Source organism: Xiphophorus couchianus, chromosome 20 (assembly GCF_001444195.1).
Source record: "Xiphophorus couchianus chromosome 20, X_couchianus-1.0, whole genome shotgun sequence".
NCBI lineage: Eukaryota > Metazoa > Chordata > Actinopteri > Cyprinodontiformes > Poeciliidae > Xiphophorus > Xiphophorus couchianus.
The window spans coordinates 17,025,224-17,045,982 of NC_040247.1; the positions used below are offsets into that span (position 1 = coordinate 17,025,224).

Here is a 20,759-nt window from a genome sequence, read left to right on the forward strand (position 1 = left end):
CATGTAGGATTATCAAAGTTCTGGATGATTGAAAATCTACACCAGCATATCCTGGCAAATAAAATCTTTTAGTAATCCTAATTTCCCAAATGAGGAGAGGTTTAGTTGGATTAATGTCAAGAGTGAGGAAAGAAAACAACGTTTGTGTCCTTCTATTCTGTGTATGTAAATATCTGGTTTCAGAAATATTTTCTTGGATGTAAAAAATGTTTTAGAACTTGTTATTCAAAGTAACTAAACAACGATTTCTACTTTTCAGCATGTTTTTAAAATTACACTTCTCCAACCTCAGTTGGGCAAAATCTGATTGAATTTATGTAAGAAGTCCTGTTCTATCACTTCCGATGTTTGATGAGCTGTTCTACATCTTTACACTTTGTCGTGATGAAATACTAACCCATTTAAATACATCCGTTGAAAACATACTGATGAAAATGATAGACAACTTCCTGTAAATGAACCTCAACGGATCTTTATTAATGAAATGGAAAACTTCAGATCCTGTTCAACTGGAACATCAGATCTGACGAGTCTGATGAAGACGACTCCTGTTACCTGAACACAACAAATGAAATCACTGCCAATTAAACCGCTTCAGTGCTGCTGAACATAAAAGCTTCCTTTCCAAAGTAAGAAAAAATAAAAATCTGTTTGGCATGCTTGAGAACAATTTGAGATCATGTAAGCAGATTATCTTAACATCTCCTCATGTTACGCCACTTAAAGGTTGGATTAAAGTTAACAGAGTTCTTTGTCATCCCTTTCATCCTTCTGTGCGTCACCCCTCCCTCTTGATTCATGGACGTCCTCAGGAGCTTGGCCAAACACGGTTCCGGTCCGCTTGAGGAGGTAAACCCCGGCATGTAAACCCCCAACATTCACCCAAACAGTGTGCAGTTTCCTCCACAGACCTCCCATTCTTGAAATAGCCTGGAGGGAAAAATAAATCTTGTCAGGGCAATCGAACACACGAAACATTTGCTTTATGTGAAAGAGGAGTTCTGCGTAGACAAATGTCAGAGGGGGAGGACAGGTCTTTCAATGAGGCCGAGTTTAACTTGAAGTACTTTAACTGCTGAGTGGTTATTTGTAGAGCATTTCACAATGAGCTGATTCATGTTTGGTTGTTTAGAGATGAGGAATATCTACGCAGACATAAAGGCTGTTGCCAAGAAGAAAAAAAACCTCAGCATTTCCTCTGTTAGAGTATAAAATCAATAAATACCTTGTGAAAGTACTGCTGTGATTTAAAGTTTCTATCTACCTGCAAAATAATATAATGCAACTTGTAACCTCAACAATATTTTGACGTAAGATTATTGTTGGTTACCTTTTGTAAACATCCTTTTTCCTACTCAGTTTCAAAAGTAATATTGAACTGAAATACTTTAGTGTAAAGTCTGGAATTTATATAAATGTTATTATTTAGCATTACATTGTTTTGCTTCTTTAAATTCTTCATTTCCAATCGTGTTAAAATGGCCGTTCTGTGAGAATCTGTTAAGGTTTGAAAAGCAGTGTTTGTGGACATTCTCCATCCAATCTGACAAAGCTGAAACTACTTTGCAAAGCATAAAGGGCAAAGATTTCAATCTCTAGATGTGCAAAACTGATAAAGACAAGGCCTGAAACACTTGAAGCTGAAATTGCAGCGACTCAGCAGAAGAGAAAACTCACTATGTTTTAGAAATGTGTATCTTAAAAAAGGCACAAATTTCCTTTGAGTTCACTATTAAATACTTTGTTTTGGTCGATCACATTAAATCCAAATAAAATACAATGCCATTTGCGACTATAATGAAACAATACAAAGTTAAAAAAGATCAAATGTTAAATACTTTATGATTTTGCCAATGAAGTTGCAACCTATACCAAGTTATTTACCCTACATTTGCATCTATCTATTATCTGCACCCCCTTATTTAATGTTGGTGATGGTGGTAGGAGTGGGTTGTCGGTTCGGCCTCAGTCCGTCTCCATCTTTCTGTCCTAGGACCAGGTGCAAGGCAATCCAGTAGTTTGCCACCATCAGTGTGTGAATGTGTGCATGAATGACTGAATTCATAAATGTCAAAGGAAATGGGATCAGACAACCACACAATCTGACCAACAGCTAATCTACCATCTTAGCATCAACAATGTAAGATGGTGTTTCCAAACACAATCAACTTTTTAAGTGAAAAATGCTTTAAAAACAAGTGCCAACATTTCTTCACCGCGTATGTGAGAATCCAGACAGTAAAAGTTTTGTGGAGTCACAATCCTCTTCAGCCCTCAGGGTGAAATGTCACATTTGATACTCCAAAGGCAAATTTCCCCCGTGGGCTGATTTCTCGTTTATCAGGTGAAATCTTACTGGAAAGCACTCGACAAGCATCAACAAGGCTTCATCGCCTGACAGGTGATGACAGAGGTCACCACCAGGTATTTCTAGTTTACCTTAACCCCTCTTTAGCCATGCACTGCTTTTCATTCAATTTGTTCAGGTTGAAACACATAGTAGGCTCTGACCTAGTAACACTAACTTGAACTGTCCCTCCCAGATTTATGAGCACAAATGTATGGAAGCAGTTTTGGTTAAAATGCCCTAAGACCTACTTTGTGTCGGTTAAAGGTGGAGCGCAACCTGTCAACAGTTCCTTAAGAATAAGATTGATCATGTTTATGCTGAAATCAAGGTTGGATGTGTTTATACAACAATGGTGGCTCTAATATTGTCTTTAAAACTGTCTTAAATCCTTGTGACTTTTGTTTAACAAGGTGTCTGCAGCATTCTACAGAGATTTAGTTTCATGATCCAAATCTCCTGATCATCTCAAATCTGCTTTATCAGTTGAGATCTGGTAACAGCAGAGGCTACAGGAGTGCATGATGAAAATACGCAGTAAGTGATATGTTGCATTATTTCTCTAGAAATAGCCTTCGGAAGACCGTAGTCTTAAAGGATGAGCATTGTAAGCAAAAATACTCAAATAAGATGTGGTGATTGGAGGCATAACAATATATGTCATGATAAAAACATGATGAGAGAACATGATGAAACATGTTATCATCATCTCATCATGAAAACATGATGAGATGATGAGGTTGTTGTGTTAACAAGTAACTGGACAGGTGACTAAAAACCCACCTGCTTAGGATTGTATTTGAAACGTAATCAATTAAAAGATTTATTGATGGAACTTGACTTAATGTTGTGTTTTGATTGTTGATTCTATGTTGCATTGTGTTTCTGTGTTTGATATGATGTAAAGCACTTTGAAATGCCTTGCTGCTGAAATATGCTATACAAATAAAATTTGATTGATTGATTGATTGATACCTAATAAAGTGGGCAGACGGTATAATAATTGCTGTTGTAAGTTAACATTGTTGCACTCTCCTTCACTGCCAAAGTCAGCAGACATCTAAATGATTTAATGTCTCTGTTAATTAATATTATGTAGCCATTAACTCTTCATTTTCCAGACCTTGAAAGGGGTAGTAAGGCTCTTCCTCTCAAGCTTTGTGTCCTCTGTTCAGAATGTGCCCATTAGTGACCTCAAGCAGAAGGTCTCTTATCCTTTTAATAAGGAAGGACTTGTAAGATAAAATTTTTTTGGTGAATTTGCATTAACAAATTTGTGAATAAATCAACACATCAATGTTATTTACCCTTCAGTGTAGCTGATCTTGGGTTATGTAAATTCACAATAACTTTGATTGTTATGATAAGAAGATGAACATGCTGCAAAGCCAAACTGAAACCTGGTCTGAACTTGACTTTAGAGCAAAGCTTTGTCTCTAAATGCCCAGCAACAATTATCCCCATTATTGTTTTGCTGTCTGTTTTATCTGTAGGTGTTCTGCATGATTCAGTAAGTTAAGTTCCTTTTAAAGTGGATCTGTTATGCAAAATTCACATTTTGCATGTCTTTGAGCTTCTACTTGGGTGTCAACTGTTTTTAAAAACAGCTGAAGCGCAACAAAAAACAAACACCCAGCTGTTTTTGGCAATTAATTAATGTTTTTTGGTGACTGAAAAATTAATCGTTTTGAAAACCTCCCAACTGATAAGTCACAATAGACAGGTTACCTAACAACCGCAGCCAAGCCCAGCCTGTCACCTAGCAACCCAATCAGAGATCCAACACGTTTCGTCAGCTGGTTTTACTAATGTCCAATGGCTGCTGGAAAAGACAAGTGTTTTGTTGTTGACTTGCCATCCAGAAACTACTTGCTGCATTCTTGTTGGTTGTGCAGGAGGCTCTTCAGCGTTTCAAAGACGTACAGTTGTATGACTGCAAATCGTTTTGCAGTAATTTTCATGAACAAGTGTAAATGCTGGCTCTGAGGGTGTGGAGAGCAGCAGTTTATTTGGATTTAAAGTGACAAGAGGTCCTAAAACAGTTCAATCTGAAAGTAGCTCAAAATAAACAGAACTGACCAGACTGAAACCTCATTAATTATCTGCTAAAAATGTAAAGAACATATTTTCTATAGCTCAAAGTCCTATCCTAATCTGTTCAAAGAAACATAATAGGTCACCTTTAAGACTGTGATGATTTAAATTTAAGACATACATGAAAAATAACCAAAGATACACTGATAACAAAAGTGAGTTCAATAATTTTGCCTACTTAATTGGCTGTTATTTTGGATCTGGCACATGATTCTGATTTCACACGTATAAATTCTATCTTATAAATCTTATTGCATTTCAATAAAATATATTGAAGCGTATATCATCAGAGTGAAAAATGTATAAAAGTTCAAACAAACTTATCTTATCAAGTGATGATAATAATGTAGTTTCTACCATTTATCCAGGATCATAAGAACAACTTCACTTTTGGGTACATCTGCTTTAAAAATGACTTCATAGAAAGAGGATTTATCTCCACTCACTTTTTTATAGTATTCAGTGAAGCAGAATAATTAACACTAAAAAACAGAATAACACTAAAAGGTTACAGAAGCAACTTTTTAGTGTTTCAAAATTTAAGATCATCTGAAGACAGATCTGTGCAGTCAAAACTATCTGAGCTTAAGTCCAATCTTGGGGATCTGAATTTCAGGTTGCTTGTTTTTTTTTTCTCTCTTTAGCAATCCTCAATGTAAGAGGATGTCAACACAAGCTCAACAGTGAGTGTATTTTCTGTGGGTTTGTTCGATGCAAACGGTTGTCACTGTCGTAGTATATCGGAGCATATCTGTGGGTTTGTATGTATATTAGGTTTGGCATTTGCATAAAACTAACCACACCTGTCACAACCTACTACCAGGAAGATTTGGCAAGACAGGACCTGCATTTATTTGTAACTTCCTGGAAAAATATAATTGTATTATCTGGAAAAAAATCTCACATACGCATTATAAATGCCATGGTTACCTTTGCAAAACACTTTTTGTCCTGCGTCAGGAGCACGGCCTTCCCCGAGTCTGGTCTGCAAACACGAGCCATTTCTCTGAGACAAGAAGGGTACAAGTCCCAGTTCTTTTTCCTGGACCCCATCCTTCAATCAGACACAAGAAAACAGTCACATGACCATCTGCCTAGACTATAGGCATCACCGCTGATTCTAGCTAACTTTACAGTGATGCAACAGAAACGCTTGCAGCCATGTTGAAACCCGAGTTCATATTTACACCAGTTAGCACTTAGTGCAACACCATTAAGGATCTTCTCTTCTGTGCCATATCTGTTCAAGAAACTATTAAAAGGCCACAATTACAATGCTAAATGGTTTCTTTTGTATAGTAACGTTAAATGTCACAATACCTCTTCCCAAAGGGCATGTCAGTGATGATGATGTCCACAGAACTGGTCCTTATGGGTAAATTACTTAGATCCCACTGCACTGTGTCAATAGGTAATCCAGATGGGCTGCGTGCAATAAAATATGAAAAAAAAGCATTAATTGTTATTAATTAATAAGACTGCATGCATCTCAAAAAAAGAGTAGATTATATTAAACATAAACAGTGAACTATATTTTCCTGACACGTTTTTTACTGTTAGACATGTCTCCTCCACTTTTTATGAGTCTTAGCATCTCAGTTATATTCAAACTGGTAATTAAGTTTATTTAGACCATATCCAATTAGCCGAAGGTACCATTGATACCCAGAATGTGACAGTCCAACATCTGAGATATAATACTCTAATAAATATGCCATCCAAGCAGTTACTTGCAGCAGTCAAAATGCAAGAAAGATTCAATATGCAGTGCAGTGATAAAATATCAAACAAAACACATTGAGCTTTGTGCTTTTAATGTGAAAAACTAAAACTGTTGTAGGGATATTAATACATCTGCAAAAAACTGAATGTTCATAGTTCTGCTTTTTAATACAAAAGAAGGCTAAATGTTTGGTGAAACACAACTGCAGCAAATCGGTTAAAACTTGGGCCAGACTTACAAAACCCTTTACTGGGAAAGATTAACGTCACACTGCCTGATTTAAAAACTAAGAGAGAACTAGAGCACAACAGTGCAGATCAGATGTTTCTTAAAAGGAACCCTGCTGAATACTTTTTCCAAGTGAAAATGGCATATGAAGGTGAACACTTAAAGAGAGATTAAATTTACAACTCAAGCCAAGATTTTACTATTTCAAAATACTGGCTGACAAAGGGATTTTCAAAGGGTTACCAGGAAAATGCTGTTGTTTTTTTTTTTTTTTTTGGTGTAATACAAACATTTCTCAAGATTTCCTAAAAGGTGAAAACAAAATCCGAACCCGATGACAAAAAAAAAAGCTACCTGGCCTAAAGTCAACATTTCCATGGAAGATCTCCTGATAAGAATGAAGAGTCTCATGTGAACCACAGTTCAGCCTTTCAAAAATGAGAGCTTTTGTTGCAATATGTTCTCTGTGTGGGTCTCACCCACCTGCCTTTGTCCGCCCTCCTTTTCTGGATGTGACAAATGTTGTTGACTGTGCGATTAACTGCCATGTCATTGTTATCACCCGCAATGTAGAAAGACTCGCTGAATTCAATAGCACCCTATGGAGGGAAAAACATAATGCCATTATCAGTAACATAAGGTGCAACATGATAGTGATGTTCCAGATGCATCAAGAACTCCAGAATAACAGAGTTCAAAACATAGATCTTTTGCTGATGCCTTAAATGATTAAAGGTATTTGTGGTAAGATGTAGGTCTTCTAACTATTTATTGGTAGTTAAAGGGTTTTGGTCAAATCCTGCTGGGGAATGATTCTGTGTTGATATTGTGCTTTTCCTCGCTTCATGTAGACTTTGGGACATTTCCCCCCAAAAAATCTAAATTGACTTTTATCTGAAAAGAGGATTTTGGGACACTGACAGTCCTCTTTTATTTCTTCAAAGTCCAGGTAAGAAGCTTCTGATTGTGTCTCTAGTTCAGGAGTGTGGTGAACCACAAGTCAGCCTTTCAAAAATTAAAGCTTTTGCTGCAATACAACAAAGGCTTGCATTGCAACAAGCTTTTGTTGCAATAGCTTGTTGCAATACAACAACTGCTGCTGAGTAACTTGTGCTGCAGCAGCAGCAGCAGCAGCAGCAGCAGCAGTTTAAGGCTCCACCACAGTGTCTCATAACTGCTTAAAAATAAAAAATAACAGTATAGTGAAATATTCAAAAGAAATTCAGCTTGGGAACCAGTGCCACATGACCCACTATTGGCTGACATTTGTGAAATAGCCGATCACAGAGTGCTGTTTATTTTCTTTGGCTGATTGGCTGGATCCCCAAGAGCAGAGAAAAGGAAAAGTATAGATATATTTGCTTCTACTGTACTGCTAAGATAGTATTTAAACTATTAAAATAGGAAATTACAAGTGTTCTTAGAGGAGTTCTCAAGTAAAACCAGTTAATACTGGGGATCCACTGTATAAACAGACCAACACAAATAATAAAAAAAACTTTCTTGACCTTCAGTAGCAACTCTATGAAATTAAACTACAAGAATAAATTAACTTAACTTGACAAAATCCTGTGCTGTTTAAGAGTTTTAAATTAAATTTTATAAATTCAGTGTTTGACTGAAACATAAATGGTAAATAATCTGAGCAGCAAGACGTTAGTGGATAAAATGTAGCTCATTTAGGCAGGTAAACTCTGACGTTTTCCTTCACTCCTCATCTCTTCATGTTTACAACTGCCTCCTCCATAACAACTATCAGAAACTCAGAAAAATGACATCATGCATGCAGAGATGTTTTGTGTTGTGTTTCTATAGCTTTATGCGGTGTTGTAGCAATAAGCAGTAAATCACACCCATTCTGAATGGGTGTAGGGCTGAATTTGGTGGAGTAAGATGATGTAATGTAGGGCTGCTGAGTTGTTCCTCACCTCCAGTGGTATGGCTCCGGTCCCGCACATAGGATCAAGGATTATATCAGATTCCTGAGGTTTACACAGCCTGCCAACACACATCAGAGGACAATACAGCACAATTATGATTTACTTTCTCTGGTTTATTATGTAACTAACAGCATATGGAATTATTCAGCTGTCCTATATCGCTAAGTCTTTAAATTTCACATTGTGTGGACTGTTTTCTTCTGTAATGGGACATATATCAGTCCAGGATGTCATAAACAAGCAAAAACAAATAGAGTTAAGATCAGACGTACAAGCCAACGGATCAAAGCACACAAACTCTGAATATTTCCACGGAAACAACCATAATAAAAAGTGTTCATACTTGTATTGCTTCCAAAAGAATAAAAACAAACTATACACAAAGAGGGAGAAAATCAAGTTTCACTAATGTGCTGAATTTTAACATGGGAGCTGGGTCTGGATTTTCACATCCTTCAACTGCTTTGCGACCAACTTCGAGGCCTTAGGTCATTATTTTGAACCAGCAGCGGCATAACCAGCAGATTGATTTAAATCATTCTTCAAATGAACAACATACTGCTCATTTTTTGGTGATCCAATGAACACAAACATGGTTTCTAGTGCCTGAAGCAGGAAAACACACCACAGTCCGATGCTTTCATCTTCATGTTTAAAAGTGGGAATTAAGTTTTTAGGGTTGAAGGCCTCTTCCTTCCTACTCCAAACAAAATACATCTTTGTGCCCAAAAACTCAGTTTAGTCTCATCAGACCAAAGAACAGACTTCCAAATGAATCACCAAGTTGCAAATGTTCACAGGCATTTATGTACAGTTATTTCAGCAATGGAGTTTTGGAGTCTGCCATGGTGGAGAGCTTTCACAACTGTCTTTCTCGACACATCAACTCCAGAAGAGATGAGCTCATTAACAATCAGCTTGGCAGAAATCCAGGGATCCTTGATGACATCTCTGGTTAATTTTCTCTCCAAAGTTTTTACAATATTGCTCTTACAGCCACACCCAGGTTTGTTAGCAACATAATTTGTCTCCTGATGCGTTTGCAATGATTCATCATACAGCTTTTCTAGACATCATGAAACATTTGGGAATGACCTAATCCTCATGATAGACGTCTATCATCCTCTTTGTGAGGTTCAGACTAATTTAATTGTGTTTAGTATGATGAATTGGCTTCTTACCAAAAGTGTCAGAGTAGGCCAATTCTTCACGTGTCACTGGGCCTGCTAGCTGGAGTTCCTTCTGTTAGATTCAACGCTGACTGATTACTCAGGAGTGGTGTGAAAGTTAATTGGATGTTCAGATTTGTCTTGGAAGTAAAGAAAACACAGGACTAAGTAGTTTTGGCCTCGTCATTTTTTTCAGCACATCAGTGAAATATTAGTGTTGCACTGATTGCAGTTTTCTGGCTGATTGTCAATTACCAATCTCTAAAATTGGTAACTAGCAATCCAATCAGTTTATATGTCGCTACAGTCACTGAGTTGTCAACAGCGGAGTGACTATTCTTAACTGCAAACATGCAGACGTGACCTGGTTTGCCTGTCTATCAGTCAAACCTCTCTCACGGGAGAGCGGAAGAGGACAGTGGTTGATTTTTAGACCTTTACTGAGATTGATCAAATTAGCGGATAAGATCGGCTTCACTTGTAAATATCAGCTGATCGCAGATCTCCCAACCTTAAGGAAATCCGCGCCAATAAATCGGTCCACCCCTGTAAAATGTACTGATCAAACTTTGTGGAGATTTTGTCTGTTCTTTTGGGATCAATGCACAAATGAACAGTTGTGATTCTGGAGTTTTCATAAAAACATTAAGAGTTTTAAGGGATGATATCCTAATTAACTGTTTTTAATGGGCCAATACTTTCATATTAGTATTTAAATGATCTCATATAACTTGTTTTAAAGGAAATATCCTGTTTTCTCACTGCAGAAAAATTTTGCCTGTGAACCTGCTGGGAAGTTGAGGCTATTATTTTGTTGTTTCAGTTGCCTTGCAGCTTACAAAGTCTTTTGTTTGTTTTTAATTAATGGCTCTTTTATATCAGCTGTAGGTGGGGAAGTGCTTGCAGGTCTCTGCGATAGCGGTGTGAAAGGGTGTACCCCACCAACCTTTCGAAAAGTTTTTGTTCCAGCTCTGCCAACAGAAACAAGTTTGTCTTCCAAGAAGACAGAATGTGATCAACAGAAGGCGGTTCTGGTATTAAACACTCTGGCCCCACAACAGTTTGTTCTCTGTGATTTTCCAACAATGGTTGTGTCTAAAACTGCTGCCAGTTAAAACATTTTTGCTTGTCAGTTTCTTGAAGGCAATTAAAACGGCAAGCCTGAAAAACGTGTATCCCATTCATAGCATCACTGTGTGTGCTGTCCCTCTTTGTTATCTGCTCATCACATTGTTTACACTCTGCTAGAGGACGTCACGTGATGACACGTGTAGCTGCTAAATGTAGCAGACGAATCTGAAAAGGGTCTTTTGAATCACAGACTCACTGAACCGGTAAATTGTTTTTAATTATTATTTTTTTAAAGCAGCTAGAATGACGCAATAAATGTCAAGCATAAAGGCTTGTGACAATCATGTGTTCAAAGCTTTCAAATATATTTTTAGCCACTCTTCAAAATGGGAAAGACAACCTGACAACGTCCAGAAAACAGGCTTAGCTACTTAGCTCATTATTAGAGAACTGCATCAATGAGAGATATCTTGGAGTCACTAAGTCTCCATAGCAACCATTATATGCCATCTACAAGCCAGTCGTTCGTTTGGAGGCATCCCTCATGTTGAAAACAAAAACATGTAGAGTTTGCTAAACTCACTGGAAATGTGTTCAAATGAGACTTTCAGCAATAGACGATCCAGATGGGAACGACATGAAACAAAGGATGAATATGTGGAAAAGCTCCTTATTCCACTTTTAAGTACAGCACTGTAGAGAACCCGTGAAGCTACAGAAAGTCTGTTTCTCTTTCTCTACATCTTATTTAAGCGTAAAGCCTCACAAACTCTTCTACGATTAAACTCCTACAATAAAATTCACAAAATGTGCAAAGAAAACTCCTTGCTACCTGAACTAGCAACAATAATTGCGTACATGGATTTAAATTCAGTTTTTCACTGCCTACAAGATTATTTAAGCATAATGTTGACTCTAAATATAGAAATGCAAGTTTTACAGTCCTCAGCTGTAAGAAGAACGTTTTATCCAAACATAGGGCATGTAATAAAAGACTGACTATACCCAAATAAAACAAGTGTAATTGTGCAAAAACACATCAAAATACCTAAACCATAACGTGTCCTACAGAACATAAGATGTTGCTTAACTAAAAGATTTAAGCAACTACTTTGAAAACAGTACATAGTTCCCATAGTAGATACTCACAATACCCTCATCTTGATACTGATCTTCATGGAAATTGTAAGTCAATATAACAGTCACCTGACTATTTTGTTACACTACCTAAAAAAGCAATGAGCGTTGACGTACAAAAAAACATTTCTTTTGTTCTCCAGAAAAACACACTGGTTCCACCTGTATTCATTCAGAGCAGAAATATGAAGTCAACCTACACAGCTATTCTTTCCCACAACATGCCTGACTGTATAAAGAAGGCAAGAAAGAAAACATTAAACTTTATGAGGGCCTTCAGATCCTGAAAAACAAGAGTCACCTGAGCATGCCGTAGCACAAGGTGGAACGGAGAGTAGTGGGTCCAAAGTGACTGATGTTCCTCCTGTGAAGACTCTCCTCTGTGAGGGCAATCCCAATCACTACCTCATCATTATGGATGTTGAGCAAAACCTGCAACAGAAGATTATGTTATTTTACAGAAAGTTGGGAGATTCTACAAAGTAGGAAAAATACAATATTGTAAAAATAATAAAAATCTGAATAACTGCACAGCCCTAGGTTAACTCATTATAAACAAATCACAGTTCTTTTCTTAAGTGGTCTTCCATTACTTTTGCTACCGTAGTTACATGATGGTCCCCAACAAAGATCTTTTAAATCCAGACAAGGTGTTGGTTTATTAAGTCTCAGACAATATTTACTTTACTTTTATCATTACTGATTTACTTTTTAGCAAATGCTATACACTGATGATGTTTGTGCTTCAAACATCATCAGTGTGGGCAAGTATGGGCGAGAGTGTGTGTTTGAACCACAAACATCATACACTGATGTTAGCACAGTAAAGTTAGCACTCTTCATAACTTTTGGCTGACTTCTCAATTGTCTTTTTTCCTTCATGATTTTTTTCCCCCACATTTCTCAATTTTGGTCAAGGAAATGAGTGTAATTATTGTAAGCAACAAGTCTGAACACAATTGAAAAGAGAAATGCTGTAATGACACATGTTCTATAAGCAGGGGAATTGTCTTCATTCAACATGTTAACCAGCAACATAAGGTTTAGGGGCTGCGGTGGGAATATAGAATAATAGGAACAACAAAAATTTAAATCGATTTTATAACTTTGAATCTAAAGGACGACCAAATAAATCTTCAGCAACTTTCTACATCACAAACGTCACTGCAGAGATATTCATAAGTTTCTCCCCAGGAAAAAAAAAAAAAAATCTAAAAGGAAAATGTCACCTAATATTATTATGATAAGATCTTTTGAAACTCCCTAAAGTAAGTATGTGCTAATCCCTTGAGCATTTACCTCAGCGAGCAGAGCTTTTCTTGGCTTGGGTGCTGTAATTTAATAAGCTCTCGGTTCAGTCTGAACAAGCGTGCCTACCTCTATGTCAAACTTTGTCATGTCTGCTTTCCACTGGAAGAATTCCTGCACAGCCCCACCAAAGTCTCTGGCTGCCTCGTTAGAAGAAAAGCTGTGTTTGTCCCCGGCCCTGTTGCACGTCACACGAAACTTGATGAGTTTGACCTCTGGGGCAGTGTCCTCCAAGTCCTGCTGGCATGTTTCTGAGTCAGGCGTGACCTCTGCCTTTGCGTCATCATCGTCTGGAGACGTCACCTGAGGTAACTCATGCTGCTGGGTCTCAGCAGCAGCAGCAGCAGCAGCAGGAACTTCGCTGGGCTCAGCATTAGATTTTGCTCTTGTAGCATTTCCAGCTTTGCGGTGGCCCTTCTTCTTTTTTAGAGTTCTGTTGAGTCTCCAAACCTCTAAAGCGTTAGTCCAGGGAAGTTTGGAGGCAAGCTCCTGCAACTCATTCAGCGTCTCCTCCTGTACAAACCAACAAGCTTGGTTAATAAGATAATTAATATGTACTTTAAACAGAGAGAGCAGAGTTGAGACAGGCTCACCTTAGATTCTTTGAACTGGTAATGGTCATACTCTGCAACCACAACACACAGGTTGTCAACGGAGCGCAAAAGATGAACCTGTAACAAAGAATAAAGTCATTTAGACACTGTACAATAATGACATGCACTGATCTTCAAAACAACGTCAATGTAAAAAGTCAAAAGTAAATGCAGGAATACAAGAGGTTGAAAGAGGTTGATGGTAATCTGCCATGAAAAAGGTTAGGATAGTAGGGACATCTCTGGCCCATAGGTCCCCTCAGGTGACCCCATAGATTTTCTGGTTGATGTAATGCTGAACTCTGGCTAGCTCATTTCACCATTTTATTGATTTGGCCTCACTGTGATGATAAAAAATCCAATTCCTCTTCATCTGGAGAAATCTGAATGATTGCGGTCAACCCTTGTTGGTTTTTGGAACCGTTTGTAATTTCATTCACCTCAACAAAAATCCTAGTTGTATTTGAGGAAAACTGGCATGATGCTGTAGACACCATGTTCGGATTTTAGTGTTGTTTTAGTGCCAAACATTGAAATTGTTTTCTTAAACATAAAGTCTGAATGTTTTCTTTGGAAGAAAAGACTTTGTTTCTGCAGCCTACACGTTAGAAAAACCGGTGGTGAAAGGAAGAGATTGTTCTTGTGTGTTGACTCAACCAATTCTTTTGGGAAGTACCTGCCCTTCCTTCAGGGTTGCTGTCTTGGCAGATGTTTGCAAGAAATTACAAGGTGCTTTAGGAAAGAATTATTTTAAGGTTGGCCACACTAGTGCAGCCAGGTTATTTCAGCATTTTTTAAATATTTTACATTCCTTAACACATTTATTTTCAAGTTAAGGTGTACAGGTTACATGGAACTAGAAGTTGACAAATACCAAATAAAAAGACACCATTTTTTTCTCACTGTATGAAGTCAAATCTGATCCATCTGATTAGAACTGCCAAAATTCTTACTATTTGCAAATACTACAGTATTGAGAGAAAGAATATGTCAGCAATTTATTTATTAGTGTCTGTTTAACCATTAAGCAACTACTGAATAAACACAGAAGCAAAAAAGAAGCAGTCATTGACTGTCTTAAATGAAAATACAACCTCCAAAATAACTCTGCTTAGGGCTTCATTCAATCCAGCCCGGCTCTGCTTTTATCTAAATGATGCATAGTTCAAAGGTAATACACTGCAGAAAGTCCCTTTTCAAAAACAAGAAAAGACGTACAAAAACAGGGTAAATATTACTTAAAATATAAAAAGTGATCTACCAACAAAGCAAGAACATTGGTATTGTCTAGATTTTCCAAAACAATAAAGCATGTCTAACCAAAATGAGCCCACAAATATCATAAAACTAGTATATTTTCACTAATAACAAGACCTTCTTTACTTATACAAATAAGATACATGAACTTAAGAAAATGTTCCTTGATAATAATTTCTTGAAACCAGCACATGCTAAAGAAAACACTGACAGTTTAAAAATGTTCACATATTGGATGGGAAAAAACACTTTAAAATATTATTAGGAAGTATTTTATGTTTTAATGCACATGTTTGCACACTAGAAATTGAACTGTATATTGAATGAGCAAGGCGAGGAAAACGCTTTACCTGGAAGAGTTTGTCGGTAGTGATGGGGAAATATATGCGACCCCGATCTTTGCTAATTCGAGCATCGACTCCAATCTTCTCCTTGACCTCCTCTGCAGCAGTGTGCTCAAACCCAGTGGGCACGGTTGCTCCGACGGTGACGGTAATGATGGTTCCACTGGTGGGGTCAGTCTCAGTGGATGATGAAGAGGTGGGTGCTTCCACTGTGTCAGAGGTCTGCTCTGCAGCCTCATCTGCCTGAGAGGACATCCTGGGTAGGGAAGGGTCTGTGGTCTGCTTCTGTCCAGACAAGGTGTCAATGCGATCAAAGTGACAGGTGGGGACAAGCTAAACATCAACACAAACACAATAAATAACCAGTTACTGCTGTTTATTTTAAAGATGGGAAAGATGAAGCAGCCATAGCAACCCTGAAGGTCTATAAATCTGCCATTAACTTAGCTGGCTAACGTTAGCTTCAATGAATAATAAGTTGTTTATTTAATAAAGGTGAAGAAAGACACGCTAACTATAGGTATTTTATGTTAAACCTTTATCACACATTTATGTTTTTACAATGAATCCACCGACTGAACTATAAAGCCGATATGTTTAAAAGCTCTGCAGCTCTGGAGTGAAACCAACCTGCAACACACGCGGCAACAGCGAGCTGCTTCCGGTTAGCAACAAGTAGCTCCACTTCCGGTTGAATATTTTCAAAATAAACGAACCGCGTCCAATATTTGCTTTGACAGTCAGGAGAGAGAGAGAGAGTTGTTGATGTTGCTGAGGTGCTGTTAATGTCAGATTAATTCTCTGGCATTGTTAGTCCAGATCTGTTTACAGTAACCATGCAGGACAAAAACATTTTTGTGTACCTTTCATTTTGAGACCCATAAATTACAAAATCTGATTTGTGGTTTCTTATTTATTTTGCAGTTATTTACAGTTTTGTCATTATAGTGACAACTTGCACTAAGGGTTTGTACTAAATGAAACAAAAATGATCTTTTCTATCATTTCATCTCCTGACAGCTCGATTTTTTGTGATCAAGGAATGATTTTTATTCCATAAGATGAATGAACTTAGATTCCAGTTTCAGTGCTTTCTTTCTTTAAATAAAGGAGTGATTATCTCAATTTCATGACAGAATCGCTAGTTTTAAAACTGGAAAAAAGGCTCTTTTTAACTATTATTCAACATGTCGCTCTTATGAAAGTAATTTGTAGTCTCAGGTTTAATGATCAACATTTATACACATATAGTTTCTTACACCAAACGTCACTCCAAAATAAAACAAATTAAATCAAATTGAACTAATTAAAAATAATAACTCTATCTATCTATCTATCTATCTATCTATCTATCTATCTATCTATCTATCTATCTATATATATATATATATATATATATATATATATATATGACAGAAACTGTTAAGAGTCTAATGAGTCTAATAATTTCATGTAAAAATTCGTTATTTTAATTAATAGGGTTTTGTTTTGAAGTGCTAACTGTATGACTACTATGCACCTTTACTATAAAATGACAGAGATTGCTGTGATTGGATGGAGTGGGTCACTAAAGGTTCGAGATTGGTTCTCAGTGTTTAAGTGGGTGGGACTTATCGCTCTATATTTTGAAATCGACGGTCACCGGCGCGACTCACCTAAATGACCAGCAGATGGCGACATAGTACAATACTCTGAGCAGAGAACATGGTCAGTGAAACAAAAACAAATAATTTAAACACTTAATTTGATCAAGCAGAAAATATATTTATTTATAATAGATATATTAAAAGGATGAGCTAATTTTATGTAAATTATTAGTCTGTAAATTATTAATAAGAATCTAGACGATGTTCTTCTTTTCTCTTCAGATTAAAATAAATAATAACATTGTTGCATTTTCTTTTTAATCATATTAGGATAACAGAACAGCAATTTCTTCACATTTGACATTATATATTTTTGATTATTCTGCACTAAAAATCTGTACTGTTAATATTTGAATGAAAAATATATCAAAGTAATTACTCATGATGACAATACACAGTTAGATTTTGCCTCTAAACATGCTTTACATCTATACCATATCATTACTACTAATTTAATATTTTCTTAATTAACATTGCCAATCTTTCTGACCAGTACATACATCTCCGTGTAGCCCCTCATAATCTCCTATTTTCATTTATCATTCATGATTAATGAAGTTTATGCTCAAGGTGACAGTAAGAATAACAGTCTTCTCCTGTGTGTCAAATTTTCTGTGTGTGATTAATGACTTCTGTAGGTAGGGACAAGTAAAGGGCTATTCTGACCATTAAAGTAATCTCTATGTATCTTCAGCAAAAACTAAGGCTGATGTTAATGCTTTACCATCACACATGCTATACTTTTGAAAGACTTTTTCGTTGTTGTTTTCTAACTTTCAGTTATAGGTCAACTGATTAGTAAGCGTGAAGTCTGACACAAGTGGGTGTTTGCTCATGACGAGGAGCGAGCAGAGCAGATGGCCAGTGTTGCACAGAGTACATCTACTTCCTGCAGAAAACCTTTGACCGCTTAATGATGCTATTAGGTATGCAATGACAAGATCAAATGCATAAATAATGCATGTATTTGTTCTATGAGAGGATGAGTAGCAAGCAATGCTAATTTGTTCATTTCTACATGTTAATTTGTGCTACTTGGAGAAGAAAAAAATCTAAAGCAGTATTTTCAATGTAAACTGTGAGAAATTAAATTACTGTGCAACACAAGCAGGATTGTAGGATGCTCCTATCATCACCTGCATAAAAATGTGCCTTGCTGCCTAAGGAGTGGCACATATATGCAAAACTAGAGTAAAGGTGTTTTTAAAGTGAATATTCTTCACTGCAGCAAATTATAAGAAAAAAAATACGTGATCAAATGACAATCATCAGAGCCTTTGTTGCCCTTCACTGTTGACAAAGAAGACAAAGCACTGAGTCATATCATCGTATTAAGCTAAAAAACAAAACCTATATTTGCTCAGACATGTGGGAGATGTGAGAAACAGCTTGGAAGGAGACTGTCCTTTGACGCTGAGAGCATGTACATGAGCTCAGATGACAGATGATTATAGTCTTATACAATAACTTTATAAAGATCCAAACAAAAAGTTACACATTTCTGTAAAAAATTGCTTGTAAATATTTCCAACCAGAGACTTTCTCTGCTGATGTAAAGTCAGGTTTCCCCTCATATAGAGTTTTGCATGTAGGTCTCCTTTCCTAGCCTGTCATGTTTTCTCTGAGATGTTAAAAGGGTGGGATTTTGTTTTGTAACCTAATGCTGCTGTAGCATTCTCTACCCTATGTATCTATCTGTTAGGCATGTTGCTTGGTCTTCCCGATACTGTTTGTTCACAATCAAACTTCTGAGGGCTTCACTAAAAAATCTGTATTTAGAATGAGATTAAATTGGACAAGGAAGGACTCTGTTAACTTATTATATGGCTCCTGAGCGCAGTTTGTGCCACTGTCACATTAAAGGGGCCTTAATGACATTTCATGGCACACTTTTCAGATTTTATTTGTAAAACATTTTAAAAACAATTCTTTTCTCTTACAATTTGTGTTTATCTGTCACATAATGATGTCACAATCAAAGTTTGGATGCACAAACTGTGAAAACGAAGTAGATGCAGGGATAAAAAATAAATGAAGGAAGAAATCCATGTAATTCAATAAATCATTATGAATAAAAAATTAAAGAGAGCCCTAATAAATAAGTACACTGATTAAGCTAAATTATGAGACTTAGATCAAAATGCTGACATCATCCATATCATATGTAGATTTTTTTTTAACTGAATTTTAAATTTGTTGTTGTTTTAACTGTGGGGAGTATATTTACAATATTGTTATTTATAATGAGAAAGTTATGAATTAATTCCTAATTTTTCCAGTTTCATTCCTCAATAAAATCCTCCAGTAATAGACAGCAATATAACTGAGATCAGCATGCACCAAACTGAGCTTGTGTCAGCATCTTGTCTTCAGTCCTGTAGTTCTGATTTTTAAGAAGCTAAGTAATAAAGTTCACAACAGTGATACAGCAGCACATACCCGTCCCGTGTTTGTTATTAAATTCCTATTATCACAACCCAGCTACACGTAAAACCTAGATGCTTGGAAATCTCTCCTCCTTCCTTCACATGGAGTCATCTGATCATGACATGCTGGCTGTGTCAGGATCCCCACTGGTAGATATTTCAAACTAAAGCAGGTGCAATTACAGTGTTGACAACTTATAATAGTTGCATCAACACCTTTGGAGGAGCTCCTTCGCTCACAGTCCTTCGACTGTGATTTACACAGTCATGCAGTCTGTGTAAATCACTGTTACAATCTAGTAGGATGCGATGTACAATATCTGTAGCCATGGCAACAACAACTGAAATCCTTTTCTTTCAAAACTCAGCGATGATGAAAATTTCAGTTACCATCTCAGGACAAAGTCAAACACAAGAAAAAAAAATCTGAAACTGTAATTTGAAACTTGTCTGTTTCATTTGTTGTGTGAGGTCATTTTCAGATACTCAGAAGATCTAAGCCATGCGGAACAAGGACGACAGAGAGGTAAACACAAACAAAACCAGAATGCAATCACACTGGCCTCTGTCACAAGTGACATGTCCTCTCTGCCCCTCTTCGCGGGCCAGTCGTGTTTCCGATACACAAAGTCTGACAAACAACTTACGGCTCACCGCTGGAACCACAAAGATACACAAAGACTCTGCAGGCTGCTGTGTGATTCATGCAGACAAACACAAGACGAGACTTTGTCTCTAATCCACTGTCACGGATAGAGCAGACGATTCACAATAACGGAGACCATTCAAAATTCGTTGTTTTTTACTCCAGAGAAGAGATTCATTCAAACTTTAATTGCCAGAAAATATCCTGTGAGAAGTGTAGAAATAACACCACACATTTTTTTTCAATTATGCTGGTGACCTGAATGCAGGAATAAACTGTATGCCTAAATGAACATATAGCGGAGGCTCCATTGTTTTCAGTTGTTTAATGAACTGCACATATGTACAAGTGCAATGTACTTGTACATATGTGCAGTTTTGAGTTCTTTTTAATAATTGTTGGCTGCTGCATTAATTATAGATTGCCAAAAATGCCTATTGCATAATTATTTTTTATTTTTTTATTTTTATTTTAATTCGTAATAATGAGCATAGTAGTTTGAACTTAAAATGGCGTAATGTACTGAACATGTGGGTATATGTACATATATTTCTCCCCAAGTTTCTTTTTCTTTTACTTTCCCTCTTGAGCTGCAGATATAAATGATACACAAACATCTCGGTGTGTGTCAGTATGCCATTTTCCACCGACACAGGATGTGAGTTAACAGCCTGCTCCTTTTTGAGCTCAGAATAGCTAAGGTGACAGATAACAAATACAGTGTCACCTCCTCCTCCCCTCACCTACTCCTCTGCCCTCAACCCCCCAAAATGATGAAGCATCATCCAGATGACACTATCTGCCAGTGAGCGTAAAGGGAGACCTGTCTC

General features: G+C 36.9%; 1 protein-coding gene across 1 annotated transcript; it reads right to left on the bottom strand.

Annotated features, from left to right (window-relative positions):
* Window positions 1–450: 450 nt before the first annotated feature.
* thumpd3 (THUMP domain containing 3) lies at window positions 451–15,899 on the bottom strand. Its single transcript, XM_028003079.1, has 10 exons — window positions 15,842–15,899; window positions 15,218–15,544; window positions 13,611–13,688; window positions 13,087–13,530; window positions 12,011–12,141; window positions 8,321–8,390; window positions 6,876–6,991; window positions 5,762–5,866; window positions 5,372–5,495; window positions 451–930 (listed from the first exon to the last, which is right to left on the bottom strand). Exons 2-10 carry the CDS (start codon window positions 15,464–15,466, stop codon window positions 739–741), a joined length of 1,509 nt encoding a protein of 502 aa, XP_027858880.1. The 5' UTR covers window positions 15,467–15,544; window positions 15,842–15,899; the 3' UTR covers window positions 451–738.
* Between the last annotated feature and the right edge of the window lie 4,860 nt (window positions 15,900–20,759).

What these genes read in the sequence shown, in the direction of transcription:
- thumpd3 (XM_028003079.1), bottom strand. Translation starts at nt 15,466, where the DNA reads ATGTCCTCTCAGGCAGATGAGGCTGCAGAGCAGACCTCTGACACAGTG. An exon ending in CCGGAGCCATACCACTGGAG is followed by an intron (nt 6,992 to 8,320) that starts GTGAGGAACAAC and finishes TTCCCTCCATAG; the next exon opens with GGTGCTATTGAATTCAGCGA. An exon ending in GACATGCCCTTTGGGAAGAG is followed by an intron (nt 5,496 to 5,761) that starts GTATTGTGACAT and finishes GTCTGATTGAAG; the next exon opens with GATGGGGTCCAGGAAAAAGA.